Source organism: Buteo buteo, chromosome 5 (genome assembly GCF_964188355.1).
Source record: "Buteo buteo chromosome 5, bButBut1.hap1.1, whole genome shotgun sequence".
NCBI classification, from domain to species: Eukaryota; Metazoa; Chordata; class Aves; order Accipitriformes; family Accipitridae; genus Buteo; species Buteo buteo.
In genome coordinates, this window is record NC_134175.1 from 7,579,281 (window position 1) to 7,596,776 (window position 17,496).

Here is a 17,496-nt window from a genome sequence, read left to right on the forward strand (position 1 = left end):
TTCTCAGCAGCTTTGTGGGTGACTGGCAGTCTCTCTATCCATAAACAGCTCATGGAAGTGATGAGCATGAGGCACAGTTACTATCTGTTGAATTAATGGTTTATGTCTTTGACACTTCTGCTCTACAGAAGAGAGAACTGTCAAACTTTTTACTTTGACTGTATTTGTGCAGTGGTTTTTGATTCATATGTGCGTTCTACAGATTTTGGTGAAATACTGAACATGATAGACAGGATTTTCATTTGTTTAAAAGCCCCTTCACCATACCTGTAATACAAAACACTTCTACATGCATGCTCCAAATAGCACAATTTCCAGAGTCGTTCTTCCAGAGTCAGCTTTGGCCAGAAGGAAATAATTTATTGTGACTTTATTTTCTTTCACTGAGGAAGCATTAGTGAGATTGGGACTACTCCCTAATGTTCTGATGTAAAAGCTGATGTAAAGATAAAAAAGGCGAGCATTTCCATAGATAAACATTTCCAAGATAAACAATCTTTGCTGCAGAGTCTCAGCTGGGGAAGATACCTCCTCATCCAGCCTCATGTTATGCTGTGTGGGGTGAAGAGCATGGTAGGCTGCTGCTGCCACCACGCATAATGTGGCCGCTGTCACCTCGCACCCTGCGCTGTGCGCTGCACACAAGGAAATAGTGAGATATCCTGCCTGCAGACAGTACTCTGGTATTGAGTAATAGTTATCATACACTCACCTTTAGCAATGTCAGGCAATTAGGCCTGATGGAACAGCAGATGTGAGAACATGGCTGTGTAAGTAAAGATATGATAGCAGTGAACTTTCTTGGTCATCATGAACAGCTCCCATTATCTCAGCCATCTTTTGTGTCTCCTAGTCAGTCCATAAAAGGCGTCAGAGGATCTGCTCCAAACATCCAAATGTTGCAGTGCCCAAAGCCCTGTAATGGTATGAGTATAGCGACAGAGAATCTTAAGCTTAATTAACAAGTTAGGACAGATCTTCTAAAATAAGAGCAGCTATTTCGATGTTGTTTGCCCAAAATAATAAATCCACACTCGTTTTTTTCTGTGTGGTACTTCCCAGGTTGTTTCCCTTGTTCTTGCTGCTTCAGAATGGATTCTCTAGATTTAGACACATCTTCCTGCATTGCTGCTGAGTTTATTAAGGGAGAAATTTAGCTTGTGCTTGCTCCGAGCTTATGTTGCATAAGGGCTCCATGTGCTTTTACAAAAGTGACTGCATCAGTGGGAGCGCATGGTATTTTGCTCTGAGCCAGAGAACTGAGGCACTTATCACCTGGATTCAGGTGACAGAAGCTGTAGATAACAATTCTTTGATTAGTTGAAAGCAAAGATCAGGAATAGCTATCAGCCTAATGCCACAACATCAGTACCTTATGCAGTCATGTATATGGGCAAGGTGATTGATTTTGTCAAAGGAAGGATAGAGTTAAAGACTTTTGTAGAGCAAGGCAGCAGAGGCTTGCAATGTGTCTTTGGGAAAGCATACTGGCGTGTGGGAAACTTCAGTGTATCAAGGCTGAGATCAGCTTTTTCCTTCTTACCTGAAAATAAACAAGCTACAGGTCAAAACTTTGTGAATTCTTGATATGTTGCTTTATGGTGCTCTTGCTTCTTTGTATTCAGCTGCTCCTGATGCAACATTTACTGTTTATTTAACAAGTACATGCTTTAATTGCTTAGTGTGTTCAGTGGCAGGGTCCTGTCAGCACTAAAGCCTGCATTTTTGAATGCCCTCCATCTTAGCGATGCTGAAGGGATGATACATGAGGTCAGGAGATTAGAGGTGAGCTCACCATTGATTCAATGAAAATTTGAGGATTATGGATTTTTATCTTTGTTTGCCTTCATTGCAGATGACTAATACAGGCAAATGTTGGTTAACTGAATCCTTTAAGGATAGTAGTCATAACACACAGGCTGTGGGTGCGGTATGAGAAGGCAGTGCAACAAAAAGAGGTGAAGAATTGATGATAGGGGAGAAAATGTTGAAAGTTCTTACTATGAATAATTTTTTTTCTGCGAACATACTTAGAATGCCCATTTTCCAGTGTTTTTCTACATGCATCCACCGTGATGTGGATTGGATGCGCTCTGTTGTTGAGGAAATGGGTTTTGAACTTGCAGCAATTCATAAAAAGCTAGCAAAGATTCTGAATAAAGATTGCTTCCCTTTCTTTGTAAGGCTTCTCAGTCATATGGGTGGTAATCTTGCGCACAGAGTTCACAAGGAGATTCAAAACACCAACTTCAAAATAAGACTGCAATATAATAACTTCTGTTTAGAGGAGGAAAATAAACTACTTGTGAACTAATCTAATCAATCAATGCTGATTGGATTCCAGATGACTGCACAGCAGTACGTGCAAAGCCTAAACCAATTAGAAATAGTTGAGAATGCTAATTGGCACAGATGCAATAAAAACAGTAGTTCCAGTTTATCACCTGATCCGTCCCTTACCTTCTGAAATGCAGGTATGTAAATGCTGAGGCCAGATTTTTAAAAGAAGTTATTTGATACTAGGTGCGACAAACAATACTGGGCATATCGTACAGGACCTGAGTCAACACCCACAGCTCCCTTTGCAACACATAGGGAGAATTTATTGCCTACAAATGGGCTCTGCACAAACCAGTAACCCTGTTCAAGAGGCTGCCCATATTAGTCCAAGGAAAATGATGGCAACAAGGTCGCAAGCTTCACCTTATTCTAGACTTCAGGCTCTTTGCTTGGTCAACTTTCTGCTTAGGAATCCCAGCCCTGGACCTTCTGCTGGGCTTTGATGCCTCTATGCTAACCCTTCCCCACAAAACTGCAGCCAGGGAGGAGGTGATGGTGCCCATGTATCTAATACCTGGGTAGTTACAGTACTCGGGCTTTGGGAAACCAGGGTTACATTCCTCCCTCTGCCTATGGGGATGAATGTCCCCAATTCCCACATCCCACCAACGAGTCTGGGGAACAGTCAGCAGCGTGTGTGCATGCACAGAATACTAATCATGGCCAGACCTAAAACATTTTTTCTGCACTGTGGTGATTAGGGGAACAGAGGAGACCTGATTCAGTGACTAACTTAAATTAAAAGGGTTATTCACACACTGGAGATAGCAAACCAGGACCTTCCTTTTCTTGGGTGAGCGCTCTGGCCATTGGGATGCAGGATGAAGGAGCAGTGATGACTGCTTTGTGCAGAGCCCAGCCTGACAGATACCTTCTGGAAATCCTTATCCCATTAGGATTTGCAGGACAGGCAAGCAAAAGAAGGCATCTCTGTGGATGGTAGCAGCCACCCAGATATTCAGCAGCAGAGGGGTGTGTGTGAAAACATTAGGCAGCAGTGGAGCAAAGGTTTTGGGGCTATACCTGGTCAAAAAGCACCCATAGGTGGGAGTTCAGCTGTCCTAATCACTTGGTTTCCCCAGTCCTATGCAAAAGCTCTCTTCTCCTTTATGAAATAGCAGACTCTTCTCAAGTTAAATTGATATTTGGAGTCCAGGCACTTACTTTTCCTTGGATAGTATCTACAGTTTGCCCTTCTTCTAGTAGGAGTTGGTTAAGGATGGCTTGTTCTCCGTTCTACACTTCTCATGCAGTAGGGGAAAGATTAGAGACATTTTTACGATACAGGTTTTGCTTAGGAGCTTATGGGACTAATAATCATCAACTCTTTGGCAACCTCCTACATCTTTGGCTGCATTTTTTTGTGTTCCCAAAGGGCTGAAGGATTCCCTGTAAAATTCAGCTGTGCTTTATTTATGTGTAGGAGAGGGAAGTAGCTAGACTGAGCTAGTGCTTAGTGTTGTAGTTACATAAAGAACTTAAAATTTGTCCAGTGACAATAAAAGAGGAGAACACAGTAGTAAAAACACTGACCTCTTTCTCCATAGAAACCATCTATTGGATTGATTTGTTTTTCTGATTTTTTTATGGTGAAGAGCCAACACAGAAGTCAAGTCCCTCAGTCTTGACAGATGGCCATAAATTCCGAGTTTTCTATTTTTGAGCACTTAATCCAAAAGAACTTCATGCCAGTTCAGCCTTACCGCCTAGAGTTATGAATTCCCAGAATGCCAAAGAAAATAGGGGCCACTGGTCCATTAGAGTAGCATTCAAACCTGTTACTCATGTTGAAAATATGAGTATATATGACTACATAGCAAGCAGAAGGCATTAGAGTTGTAGGAATATTAGAGCCCTGTTTCTCTAAACTTTGAAGTCCAGTGTAATTATGGTGATTTCAGTTGCGACAGGATCGCTAATAATAAAAAACATGGGATGCTCCAGGCCATACCAAGCATTGTCTACTTCTGTCCAGCCATTCGTACCTGCCTATGGAGACTTTTGTGCTGGAAGCATCTGGCTTTGCTCTGTGCTGCCTTGCTGAATTGTAGGCTTGCTGGCTTCCCATGTTTATGAACTGACATGCTGCAGTAATTAAATCAGTCCAGTGGGTTTTCATGCCTCCATTTTGATACCTCCAGGCATATGTCATCAGTTTTAACTTGAATATTCTTTTTTTCTTTTTAGGACCTTCTATCCTTCTCTCTTAGAGATGGTAAGTTTATCTAGCATTTGTTTTTTGTAAGAATAATGTAGATGAGTTTACATCTGATACTTTAAAATGCTCAGAAAGCTCAAAGTACCGTCCTATTTTATCTTTGCTTCCTTTATAGCAAAAGCAGCACACTCTTTCCCTACAGGGAAAGGCAACTATTATATTAGGAATGATTAATAATACCTGTTAAAAATTGAACAACTGTTCACCTCCTTACTTTCACATGCCCTGCATTGGCATGCAAAAGTCTGTGATGGTAGAAAAGTTCTGAACTGAAATACCTAGAGTGGGGTGGTTTTTCTCCAGTATTTCCAGGAGAGCTGGTGACTTCTTCCTTTAGGAAGGCAGTAAAGCTGTTACAAAAACCTCAGCCTAACAAATTTTCTGCAGATCATTTGTTGCCTAAAAAGAAAAAAAAAAATATTCAGGGAATAAATTCCAGAGTGTCCTGTGAAGCCTATTATAAATAAATGTGATTTTACTCACATATTATATTATGCATAAAACAATTTTCTGGTTTACAATCCATAACATGAATTAGTCTGATAAAATTCATGAAATAAAGATTGCCTACTGAACAAAATGTTCATTTCTAAAAGAAGCCTGTTTTATATCACTACTTGTGTTTTTTTAAATCTCTGTGTTTTAACATGTTCTCACAGGAGAGAACTCACTGGTTGCCAATTAGCGTGTTTCAGTGCAGAACAAAGTACCACTTTTGTTCTTGCTTTGTTTTTAATGGAAAATTGACAAGTCGGTTATTGCAAAACTGCTTATTTTGCTAAGCTAGAATTTAAAAGAAATATATTTTCAAGCCTTGCTGACTTACTGCCAGGCTGGCTAAATAAAAAGCTAAGTTATGTATTAGCAGACAGGAAGGAAGAAGGCTACTCGTTAAAACACCTGCTTGGGCTTGCAAGATGTGGCACATATTGGTGATGAAGTGAAGATAAATACTATCTGTATTTCTCAACCAAGCACAAATCTTAAAAGTGCCATCATTAAAGCCTACCGAAGTAGTTTGGTATTTGGTAATGATGGTAATAAATAAATAAACTTAATAGATTGCCAAATGCCATATTTGATCTACGTGCAGCGGGTATCAGAAACATACTTTGTAGTTGGGTCTTGCTGGTATCTTCACCCACCCCTAGAAAAGCAATTGCATTTTTCATCCCAGAGTGCACCAAGAACCCTTTACAAAAGCCCACCATCAGGAAGCAGCAGGTGCTACTGAGAGAAACACATTAAAAAAGCAAGAGTTGGCACAAATAATTTAAAATCTATTACATTTAAAATGTCTTTTCTTTAAGAACAGCTGCATATAAGCCCAGGATCAATCGTTTCTCCTATCGCACATTGTCTGAGTACACTGTCCACTCCTGCACATCCAGCAGTGAAGTATAAATGCAAACAATTATCAGTGATGCTGCTAGGTGAGCCGGTGTGTAGCTTTAAAACTCCAGAGTGCCTCTTGTTGCCAACAAGATGAATTGAATATAAAGCTTTTGCATGGAGGTGCATTTTTACAAAATACCATATCTTGCATTGGTGCATCGTTGAGGTGTACTGTGTCACGTTACGCATATATATATATATATATATATATTTGATATTTCCAGTTAAGACTGGTCTTGCTGCAGCATTTCTCTGTTGAGAAGAAAGATGCAGCCTACCCAGAGCCAAAAGGCCTCTGTCACAGAGGATAAAGACCAAAGGATTTGATATCCTTTTTCTGCCATAGAGGCAATTACCTGGTGTAGTGAGGTTTGTAGGGAGGGAGTATTTTATATTTATCACTCTCTTCTCTAGATAGTAGGGGTTGTCTTCCAATACATGGAAGACAAAGAGGGCCTGAGAGAAGGAGCTATGCTTGTATGTAACATGGTCCTCTAGGACAGCCAAGTGCACCACTCGCTGTTTAATCTGGTGTGATGAAGACTGATTGATTTCTTGGTCTTCCCTCTGTTTAAGGGTACTATGATGCTCGAGTGAGGGTGTTGATCTGCCATATCACCTGGCTGCTGAGAATCCCGTTGGAGGAGCTGGAAGTCCTGGAGGAATCTCTGCTTGAGAGCCTGAAGGAACAAAAAGAGGAAGAGTCAGAGTAAGAATATTTGGATTGACTATGGGATGAAAAAACACTGCTGGTGCTTGAAAGCTTAGCAGTAATTACTTGTGCCTAAGTCCAGTCTCTGATCATTCCCCCCATGGCTCTTAGCGTAATCATTTATGGCTTGATTAGGGTTGCAGAGCCCTCACAGCACTTCAGCTGCACTGAGAAGCAGGAAAGCTCAGCATTCTTAAAATCAGAGCCAAGACCCAACCTTGCAAGCTGGTAAAGGCTACTCCACACTGAACTGCCTCATTTCCTTGTTCCAGTTGCCTCTCCTAGACTGCAGATTGTGCTTAAATACATCACAAACATCTTGTGTCTCTTATCTCTTGGCCCAATATTCTTCAGATAGAACTGCCTCTTGCAGAATGAAGTTTCTATAAATTTCAGCATTAGATCCTCAGCTGCTCATTTTCTATGGATCTGTCCTTCTCTGTGCCTGTTTAAGAAACAGCTGTCTAACTCCTATTGAAGGTAGATTTCTGAGGGCAACAGTCTGCGTCTTTAGATACTTATGGATTTGACTCCTAATTCTGTGTTATTAATATAAGATTAATTCTCTTAATCACCACTTCTCAGATGTGAAACAGCCAAAAATTTGGTATCTATAAGAAATGTAGTATTTTTATATTCCACTTATCAGCAGGAATTGTGGGAACGTTTAGCGATATGTAAGGCAGTAAATGTGTCCGTAGTGGACTTCCAAGGGACTGCTGAATATTTTTATCTGTCAACTCAGCAAACAGGTTATGAGATTAACCTGAGTGCTAATGAAGTCTTTAATCAACATCCCTTTAATCAACAGTTCAGACATCACCATGAGGTCCAGCATGTGATGGGTATCTTTCAGTTATAGCTTTATTTAAATTAAGCTTAACTTTATAGGGTGCTGTAAAAAGGGAAAGTCAAAATAATCTCAAAGATCATGGACTGCTAAACAGGACACCATTTGGCATGCAGGAGCAAAGGTTGGTATTAATGGGGACTGTTTTGCTGTGGCTTGTGGAAACAACCTCAATCCTGGGCCTTTAAGCGCAGGAAAACACTGATGCCGACGGTGGGGCGTCGCTTGCAAAGATGGTGCTTCAGTACCTAATTCTGTATCAAATGGACTGTGGCTCCTGTAGCACAACCCAAAAAGATAGTGGTGTGTCTGATAATGGCAAGAGCAACTGGAGAATTACGCCGCATGCTTACAAGCGTGGCTTTCAAACATTGCAGCTAGCCCAGTGGGTTTTGTGCATAGCTGGTGTGGCAAAAGCTATGGATTTCAATCTCATTCTTTGCCCAAGTTGCAGCCATGGAAGTAAATACCTATAAGATAAAAAGGAGAAAAGTCTTTGTAGTGAGAGTGATGTAAGACCGCACTGGGAACACATTCGTTAGTACAGTGCTAAAACAAGCACAAGGCTGAGATTTGTGGGGAATCAGTGACCCTTTGTTTGTTTGAAAGTTAGGAGCCAACAGGGGACGGAAGCAGAATATAAACCTGTCACCACTTTGACCTCACAGACTTTTGGGGGCAGGGAATACATTAACATCTGCTTAGGATGCTTCCAGCTTTGACCATCCACTGCAAGAGGTTTTGGAACAGTAGCAACCAAACAGGGTTTTGGCAGCTTCTGCACAGGCATTTTTTACTGATACTTGTTAACAGAAGGTTTTGCTCCTGCCTTTGCTGCTGTAGATGTGTTGAACTGTGGCCCAGAACCTGCAAGGTTAAATGTTCAATCATCTGTAGAACAATGTTCCAAACACTTAAATCCCTATTACTAGCACCAAACATGTTCTGACTTGCAGGTGTGAACCTCTCTTTTGTACATGGTTCTGTATGAAACTGGAAAACATGACATCAGTTGCTCGCTGACATGTACTCTTGCCACTTTTCATCATTGGAAAATGACCTGAAATTCCACCTATAAAATCTCTCTGAACTTAATTTGTGGTTCAGGCAAGAAGCTGCACATCCAAGATCACCGAGGATAGAGAAGTACCAGAAGAAGCAGTTAATTACCATAGTGGATAAAAAGCAGTCTGGTAATCAAGTGATAATTGTAATGCAGAAGCTATTAGGAAAGCAACTGTCAAAAGCAGTTGCTAGCAGCTACGGAAGGAAAGCAATGACAGGTAAAACTTCTCATGACAGTAGTTCTACTTACTGCATCTTCAGGCAGGATTTAGCTGCAAACTATCTACCCACATAACTCAAATTGCTCATTATTGCAACTAAAGCCAGGTTAGCCGTATTTCAGCTCTCTCAGTGTCATTATTTTCAGCCGGAGACAATAGCACATTGACTGTAAAAGCTGGTGAACCACTATGTAGAACAGCAATTGCTGGATATTGCCAACTGAGGTATTAGCAATCAGACTGCAGCACTTGTTTAAAGAACTCCAGGAGCATTTTTTCCAAAGCCAGGCATTCAGATTGGTGACTGCATGCACAAACTAGGGCACATCCAAACACTGCTTTGACCATGGGGTTGTAGAAAGTGAACTTGGTTATACAGAAATTGCTGAAGAGGTAGCCATTGCAGGCTGCACTCTTGTTCTCTGCAGACAGTTACATTTGCAGCTGCAGAAGGTAACACACTGTGTTTTTTCGGAGGATCTCTGTGGAAACAAAGTCTCCGTGCCATGCAAGTCAGCGGGAGTTCTGCCATTGACTTCAGCGACGCAGGGATTTCGCCCACTGTGCTCCATTGTCCTCCTGCTGTGTTTTACAAAGCTGCATATTGTTTGGGACTCATCGAAAATTGTCTTTATCAAAATTACAGTGCGCTTAGGGGGGTCCAGGAAGGATTAAGCAATTATATGGATAATGAAAATCCACAATTAGGCTAGGATTAAGAGGGAAAATATCCAAGTTTGGAAGCAAGATAAATTCTCATGTTTCAAGGCCCGGATTAACCACTGCATAAGCAGGCTAGAAGGAACCTTGCTCTGTAAACAACTTATTCCAGTATCCTCAGGTTTTTGCACTTGACTCTGAAGTGGGAAGTATTTCTTGAAAGAGAGAAACCAAAGACAGTGGAAAGAAGCCAGAAGTAGTGCCTAATAAGTGATATTTGTTCCTTTTAGGTTTATTTACCTGTTTGTGATAAGCTTGTTAAAGTGTAGCTTAAATGCACACAGACAAATGAACTAATGACTGTGTTTAATACCTATTATATTATTATATTGTGACGTGCAATTAGAAAGCGGCTCAATATAAACAGTTGTTGGAACACAGTTTAATTGCATCTCTTTGTTTGTTAGCACAAATTACCCCATTCCCTTTTGTTTCAAACACTTTGCCCTGTTTCCACTTAGCTTTCTTGTGTTTTTTTAAGACACATAGGCAGTATACAGTTACTGAAATGCTTTTGACTTTTTGTTTCTTTTTTTTTACAAGCTTCAGCCCTATTAGGAAGGGTTTTCCAAGTAAGTAACATCTGTTGGCTTTTGTCAGCAATTAAATCGTTTCAATTTAAATCTGTGGGTTTATGTCCATGCTTATAAATCTGAGTGTGTTGTCACAGTCCACACCTGCACGTTAGTTTTTACTGTTCCTGGTAGAGAAATTACACTGAAGAGAATAAAAGCAGATTCTGATGCAGCACTCCTATCCATCAGGCTTTTCCGTCAGTTTTTGTGCTTCTAATCCCCCCACAGAACTGCAGAAGTATCAAGAAAAAAGAAAGAAAGAAGAAAAAAGCTGAAGAGATACCTACTGATTGGTTTGGCAACCGTTGGGGGCGGAACAGTGATCGGTAAGGCTGCCCTAGGCATTTTGGAGACTTGCTCCTGAACTGCATGCACAGCACTAGGGGTGGAGTTGTGGCGGGGCGGAATTACACATTCAGTAACAGAAGCCATCATATCATACCTTTTAGCCCAAGCTCTAATTTTAAAATTTTAACTGCTTTTCTTTGCCAGGCTGAACGTAGTGTGTCACTTCGGATACCAAAAAACCACCCCAAACAAAAAAAAACAACACAAAAAAAACAACAAAAGAAACCCCAAATCCAAGAAAAGTATTTTCAGCCACATGAAAATGAAACTGAAAGAATTAGCTGGAAAAGTTATTCCAGTGTAGCTTCACTGGCTGGGGGAAGTATTAAACTGAGGTCATCACCCTTAAAAAACGTTTTCACCTCTTTTGCTCTTGTGTTGTAAGAGGATCAGATCTTCAACTCTCAATTCAAAATAGCATGAGACTAGATCATTTCCTAAGCAAATAGGGCGTAGCTCACCACAATCTACCACACATTCTTCCTTTGACTTTTAAGTTATTCTTCATTTTTACTGAAGTCAGTCAAAGAATCTGTGCTGAGATTCAGGGCCTGGGGAGGGTCTCAGAAAGCCCCTTTATTGGTGATGCAAAAAAGACCATCATTTGTGCTCTTTCAGTAGCATTAGCAGTAGTCACACAGCACAGGGAAATGACTGCCTGGTTTTTGTAAGTGATAATAGTTTGGTGATATTACTTGTTGCATCTTCAGGCTTGACGGGGGGTCTTGCTGCCCCTCTGGTTGCTGCGGGAGCTGCTACTATCATTGGAAGTGCTGGAGCAGCTGCTTTAGGTTCGACTGCTGGAATTGCTGTCATGGCATCTCTTTTTGGAGCAGCTGGAGCTGGCCTTACTGGTAAGAGAGTCACTGCACATTTCTCAGCTACTGAGGGACAGGATCATGTCTGCAAATGCAGAGCTAATGACTTCACTCAGCTCTGCAGGCAAGGAAAGCAACTTGAGGTATAATCTTACAACTATGAAATTTTTATTTCAATGCTGATTAAGATACTGTGTAGCCCCTGATGACCAAGTAGGAAAATAATATTTGGTATGCGGCTAATGAAGGAAATGAGAGCTTGCTGCTTTGGATTATAAAGATGCTGCCATGGAGAGCAGCAGCTGTTACAGCCGATGTCTGGTCTGCAGCAAAAAAGCCTTCTGCTGGGATTCCCTCAGATCATACAAGCTTGGAAGGATGGTGTTGGCCCCATACCAAGCTCTAAGTAATGCATGGACTTGCTGAGGGTTTGGGGAAGGAAAAAAGCCTTATCCAAATTACCCAAGTAATCTTTTACGAACTTCTACTGTTAGCAGAGTCTGTCCTTGCTGCGTTATTTCTGACACTCCTGTTTCTGCCTTTCTGTGTGTAGGGTACAAGATGAAGAAGCGTGTGGGGGCCATAGAAGAGTTTGAATTCCTCCCACTTACTGAAGGAAAGCAGCTTCATATCACCATAGCAATTACTGGATGGCTGTGCACTGGCAAGTATGGTAAGAACAAGATGAGGAAACTGAGAGGAGCCTGGAGAGCCACATCTGTGTTCCACTCCAGGCACTGTAAGTGCTCTCATTGCACCGTGTCTTCCCCACACTTGCATCACCTGCTGACTAAAAGAGATCAACTCTCAATGTAAGACTTTGTAACCCAATCTGCAATCCCAATCAAAATAGAGGAAAGAGAGAGGACAGTAAATTGGTAGTGATAGTTGGATTGCTAGTAGTCATAGCAGGACTGTTTCTGTTAATAAATGCTGTCTGGTTTTTCTAGGAAAGGTCTGTTTGGGGTGGATGATTTCCATCACTAGTACAAAGTGTCTCACGTATCTCTGAGACCTTATGCTTATCCTCCAGCAATTAACAGAAAATAGTGTCTTTTTTCTTTCTTGCTATCTGCCAGATAATAAGGTTTATTGGCAAGAAAGTTCTGTCAAGTAAATCCTGTTAAGCACAGCACTGAGGAGCTGAACTTAGAGGCAACAACCTTGAAAATTCTGCAGTGTTTCAGTTTCCAGTATAGCTTGTCATACAACATATGTCAACTGTCTGCTGATGTGTTCAGCAACCTGACTGAACAGCTGCCAATTTATTCAGAAGCATCATGATTAACATTGGGTATCATTAATGCAGAAGGATGTGTCTGTCCTGTTTCTTGTTAGGTTGCAGCTTGTTGTCAGAGCAAGGTTATTTTCACTTTGCAGTACTGTGCTTTGGCTTTTCTCATTGTCTGCTTGCCAGGGGTCCAAATCCTTGGGGTTGGAGGGCTCCCAGGCACTGTTACAAAGACAAGTGCGTCCCTTCAGGAACCTTTTTGTGTCTGTTTGCCCTTAAAAGGGAGTTACAAATGACACACATTCTTCTTCCATAACTAGCAATCTGCTATAATGTTTAAAAAAGCAAAACTAGAATTGTCATCCATTTTCCTCCTTACAGCTGTGTCTGTCTATTCACACACTTGCATGACTCCTTAAAACAGAGAGACTGAGGACAGAATTTTTACAGAATTTGCTACCTTGTGATTTTTGAGCTCCCAGTAGCTATACATTCACAAATTTGACCGTACATTGTGATGTGATCTGGCATGGGGCTCTCTCATGCCACTTTGGTCAGCAGCTGCCTCATCCTGCCCTGTGTCATTTGGGGAAGGAACAGTGTGGGAGGGGTTTCAGTTAATTAAAATGAAAATTCTGCTCTGCCCTTCAAAGTTCATCTGTCATTAATAGCGTTGCCAGGCCCCTCGTGCCCACTTAGTACAAGCTACACTACAAACAGGAGAGAGTATGGCTTAAAAATTGTTCTTTCAGCCAAAAATTAGACTTGCACAGTGGAAATTATCCATTATCTCTCAAACATCCAGGTACTGCTTTTGAGTAGCACCTGGAGGGAAAAAAATTAAACTCAAGTGGCTAACTAGGCTAGATGGCAAAGTAAAAATAATTACAGTCTGGATCTGCAAAGGCAGATTTCTTGTTTTCAAACAGGGCCATTACTGCAGTCCTTGCCTACCTAACTGAAGTGCTGGGAAGATGCTCTGTGATGGATTTTGACAAGATCTTACACATTTTCTATGTTTCTGGTCCCATAGAACTCAGTCCGTGCAGCCATTCAGCACTTCATCTTTCTCAGGACAGGCCCTCCTTTGGTCTGTATGAGAAGATGGAGCTGCAGGACTTGGCCTGATGTCTGATAACAGGAGGAATGTCCTTAATACCTGACATAATTAGTGTTAATGTCCATCTGTCTTGGCAGTCTCTGAGGCAACTGAATGGGTCATGAAGTCTGAGCCTGTCCATGCTGAAGACTCTTTGCCAACGCAGCTAAAGCTGCACAATTATTTACAAAGCCCAAATTTATTTTAAAACAGTGGAAATATGGAGTCTAAATCTAACAGTATTTTTAAATATGATTCCTTGTTATCACAGTATATCAGTACATTCCAGTGTCGTGCAGGTTCTTTTCTGATTCTCTGTTGGGCTCATCTTGCTAGGAGTCATCTGTTGTTGCATTTTCTCTGAACATAAATTCCATCTTTGCAACCTTTCTCAGGGAGCTTCACAGCACCATGGAGCAGCATGTTGCAATCGAGTGAGCAGTATTGTCTGGCCTGGGAATCCAAGTACTTGATGGAGCTTGGCAACGCCTTAGATTCCCTGCTGAATGGTTTTGTGAACATGATGGCTCAAGAAGCCCTAAAATTCACTGTCTTGTCAGGTAAGAACCTAAATGTTATCAGATCTGCTCAAGTGGCTCTTGTGCAGTTTCACTGTTGGTGTCTGTTTAAGGGAGCTTTCCTAAACAAGATTTCTGAGAAGACATCTTCCTTGGCAGTATTGGCACCACCCTGCAGATGTGGCCTGAGAACCTTCTCTGCCACACCTGTAATTTACGTTTGCTTTCCTGGATCGCTTTGCCTCTGTGTCATTGACTTGTTCTTTTAAAATTACATCTGGAAACACCTCCCTTCATGTGTGACTTTATTTCTCTATGTTATTACACTGTGTTTTACTGCTTTACATAAACCTCTCAAACATGCAGGTTACATTCATGCATAGCGTCTGTTTGCCTCCGTATCAGAACATCAGATTCTTTCTTATCTTTATTCTAGCAAAATATTTCTCAGATCAGCTCTTGAGAAAGAAGAACTGGAAATGACAAAAGGTGCTAGGTTAGCTTTTAACTTCAGTGAACCATCTTGCTTTTGATGTTTCCTAAGAGCAGCCCAGATTTGTGACTATGTGGTGCTGTTTGCTTTGTGTGTTGCAGGTATTGTGACAGCCTTGACTTGGCCAGCTTCACTCTTGACTGTTGCCAGTGTCATTGACAACCCCTGGGGAGTGTGTCTCCATCGGTCTGCTGAAGTAGGCAAACACCTAGCACATATCCTGCTCAGTCGACGGCAGGTAATTGGCTAGAAATTATCCAGGAATAATAGTAGCTGGAAGGGTTTTGGCCCATGGAGGTTAAGTTTTGTAGTCATGCTAGTTAACTGTCGAGTGGTATGTTTCCAGGCAGACAAAAATTAATAATAAACTGAAAAATGAAAAAATGCTGCATGAAGGTGACCAGCATGTATCTGGTTCACTGGGGAAAAATAGGAAGTCCCAACTGAGTCAGAGAAATCCTGCTAAGATTCATTCCATTTAACCTAAAGTTTTTCTAAATGAAGAAGTGATCCAGGTCATAAATGACAAGTGGCTTGACCATGTCACCAGCCAGGCCAGCTCACCTAGTGGACATCTGAGAACAGAAAGTAAAGACAGGTGAAAGAAAAAAGAGAATACAGAGTGTTAAAAATATTCACTGATAATTAAGAGGCACTAGCACAACAATGGAAGAGAAGACTGTGCAGCAGGAGATGCACCGTAAGCCACGTTTTGCCTACAGAGAAGTGGAATGGGCTGGTACCTGAAAGAAGTGACAGAAGTTATTAAGCCTTCCTGCCCCCCAAAAGCCTGCCATTATTTGCTGGGCTATCGCTGGCATGGAGGGAGGCTCTTTTCTGCTGGCCATGTGTTTGTCTCACAGGCACGCTAGTCCGGTATCTATTATAGAGGAGCCCTATGGGAGCCATGGCCCCAGAGCTGCGTGTCGTAACAATGTGAAACAGCCGAGTAGAAACAAACTTGATTTCTTATAAAAATACAATCCCAGGAAAGGCAATAAACTTTATTTCATACAAGCCCTTTGTTTTGCTTGGGGGCATTTGTTACTGCCTTTTAAGCATTCGCTATTGTGAAAACACACATTCCAATGTGCTGGAGCATCTAAAACTAGTTAGCATGATGTCTAGGGAGTCCATCACACACCTGCTCACTGGTTAATACAAAGACCATTTTTCATTGTTGTTGAGATTAGGCTCCCTTTGATCTTACAGAAAATCTTATTAGGTTATTCAAAATAAAAGCTTAACCCATATCATTTTTTGTAACAGCTACACAGTGCTGCTGTCATTCAGTCTGAAATCTAGAGTGGTCAGTATTTTTGTATTACAGCTTCTTCTGTTTGTTGAAACATTTCGAGGAAAATTTTGCTCCTTGAATTAGGCTTTCATTTGGAAATTTCAAAACAATGACAGCATCTGTTTTGTTTCTCTTTGAAACATCTGCTTTGTTGTAACTTCTGATCATTAGATTCTTTTAACTGATTTTCTGAATATCAAAACCCACAAAATACTCAGATATGCAGAATTCTCAATATTGAACTGTGCATAACTTTGAGGATACATAATCCCTTTGAAATCAACCAAATTGCTCAAATGTTTAAAAGATCATGCACAAGCAGAATTGCTTTGTGTATCAGGGTCTTGGGGATCCTGCAGCCAGTCTCTCTTTCTAGGTCTAGAACAGTATTTGATGGCATTTTCTCCTTTCCATCTTTCTTAGGGCAAGCGACCTGTCACACTGATTGGCTTCAGTCTGGGTGCAAGAGTCATTTACTTCTGCCTGCAGGAAATGGCTCAAGAAAAAGGTAAAATTCACCTACTAACCTTTTTCTCCTTTATTTTCCTTACTGCTGGTAGAGTTTTTCTTCCAAGAGGAAGAGTTCTTCTGGAGCAGAGCTTGAGTCTTTTAGGATAGGACAAATACTTTAAAAAATGGTTTTGAAATGCATTTGGAGCCACATTCTACTGTCATTTCCACCTGTTCAGTGGATTAAATCCACTGTCTTCACTCGAAGTGCTCCAGTGTGTCAGTTTGGTCTCCAGTCTGTAAACAACAACTTGGCATTCTATGACATTTGGCTGCTAGATCAGTCTGTGAGCTGCCCACGTGCCACTGTGATCTTGGCAGAGGATGCTTTGCCTTTATTGGAAGCTCTCTGTAGCTATTGTATCAGATTCCCTGAGTCCTCCCTTCCATTTAAGTCACTGAAATGCCACTGTCATCTGCTATTTTCATGGTAATTTTCCCCCAAAGTCAAGTATAAAACCATCTGTCAATTTATTACCCATTGTGGTTCTGTTTATTAATAGATTCTATTTTTAATTTAGAAAAAGAATAAAATAGTTATGATCAGTTGATGTAAATTGCATCTTGGAGTTGAGTCAGTAGTGAGTATGTGCATGCAGCCTGCCTTCCCCCCACTACGTAGCTAATTTAATTCATTAACCATTTAGCCTCACAAAGAGTTGCTAATAAATAAGGAGCTTTATAAAGGAAAATGTTCAATAAAGTCCAAGAAGGTGGGAAAAGAGTCAAGTGAGGATGGAGAAGGTCAGCATTTTTTCTGTTGACAGCTGTGTACCAGAACTTCACTTCTGGTTTAAGATGGAAGTCCTCAAATACAGGAATTCTGTTCTCAAAATAAATCTAATAAAATCCAGAATGATCGTAATGGAGTTATACTGAAGCCAGAACCCAGATCCTAATCTGGCCCTAGATCTACTCTTTTTGTGTCCTAAGAATGCCAGGGGCTGAGATATTTTCAGGCTTTTATTTAATGCTCTGCAGTCTCTTGCTGGAATAACATGGGACCGTAGCTAAGTAATACACGAAAGGAAATCATTAGGGGTCTTTAAGGTTGGCTGCCATTCTAAAGAAATCTAAGCATCGTAA

General features: G+C 41.1%; 1 protein-coding gene and 1 long non-coding RNA gene across 5 annotated transcripts in view; one reads left to right on the forward strand and one right to left on the reverse strand.

Moving 5' to 3' along the window:
- TMCO4 (transmembrane and coiled-coil domains 4) overlaps positions 1–17,496 on the forward strand; it is a 40,859-nt gene that overhangs the window by 4,420 nt on the left and 18,943 nt on the right. For 2 of the 4 annotated variants that reach the window (XM_075027505.1, XM_075027507.1), the window contains exons 4-11: positions 4,528–4,555; positions 6,530–6,662; positions 10,325–10,422; positions 11,155–11,298; positions 11,816–12,001; positions 13,988–14,152; positions 14,705–14,841; positions 16,324–16,408. In XM_075027505.1, coding sequence (XP_074883606.1) covers positions 4,528–4,555; positions 6,530–6,662; positions 10,325–10,422; positions 11,155–11,298; positions 11,816–12,001; positions 13,988–14,152; positions 14,705–14,841; positions 16,324–16,408 — 976 coding nt within the window. The remainder of the gene's footprint in view (positions 1–4,527; positions 4,556–6,529; positions 6,663–10,324; positions 10,423–11,154; positions 11,299–11,815; positions 12,002–13,987; positions 14,153–14,704; positions 14,842–16,323; positions 16,409–17,496) is intronic. The other 2 variants (XM_075027508.1, XM_075027509.1) reach the window with 1 other exon arrangement.
- On the reverse strand, positions 413–17,280 carry LOC142030948 (uncharacterized). Its single transcript, XR_012650362.1, has 5 exons — positions 16,428–17,280; positions 6,573–6,633; positions 4,837–4,957; positions 713–916; positions 413–635 (listed from the first exon to the last, which is right to left on the reverse strand). It is a non-coding gene; the product is annotated as an uncharacterized LOC142030948 (long non-coding RNA).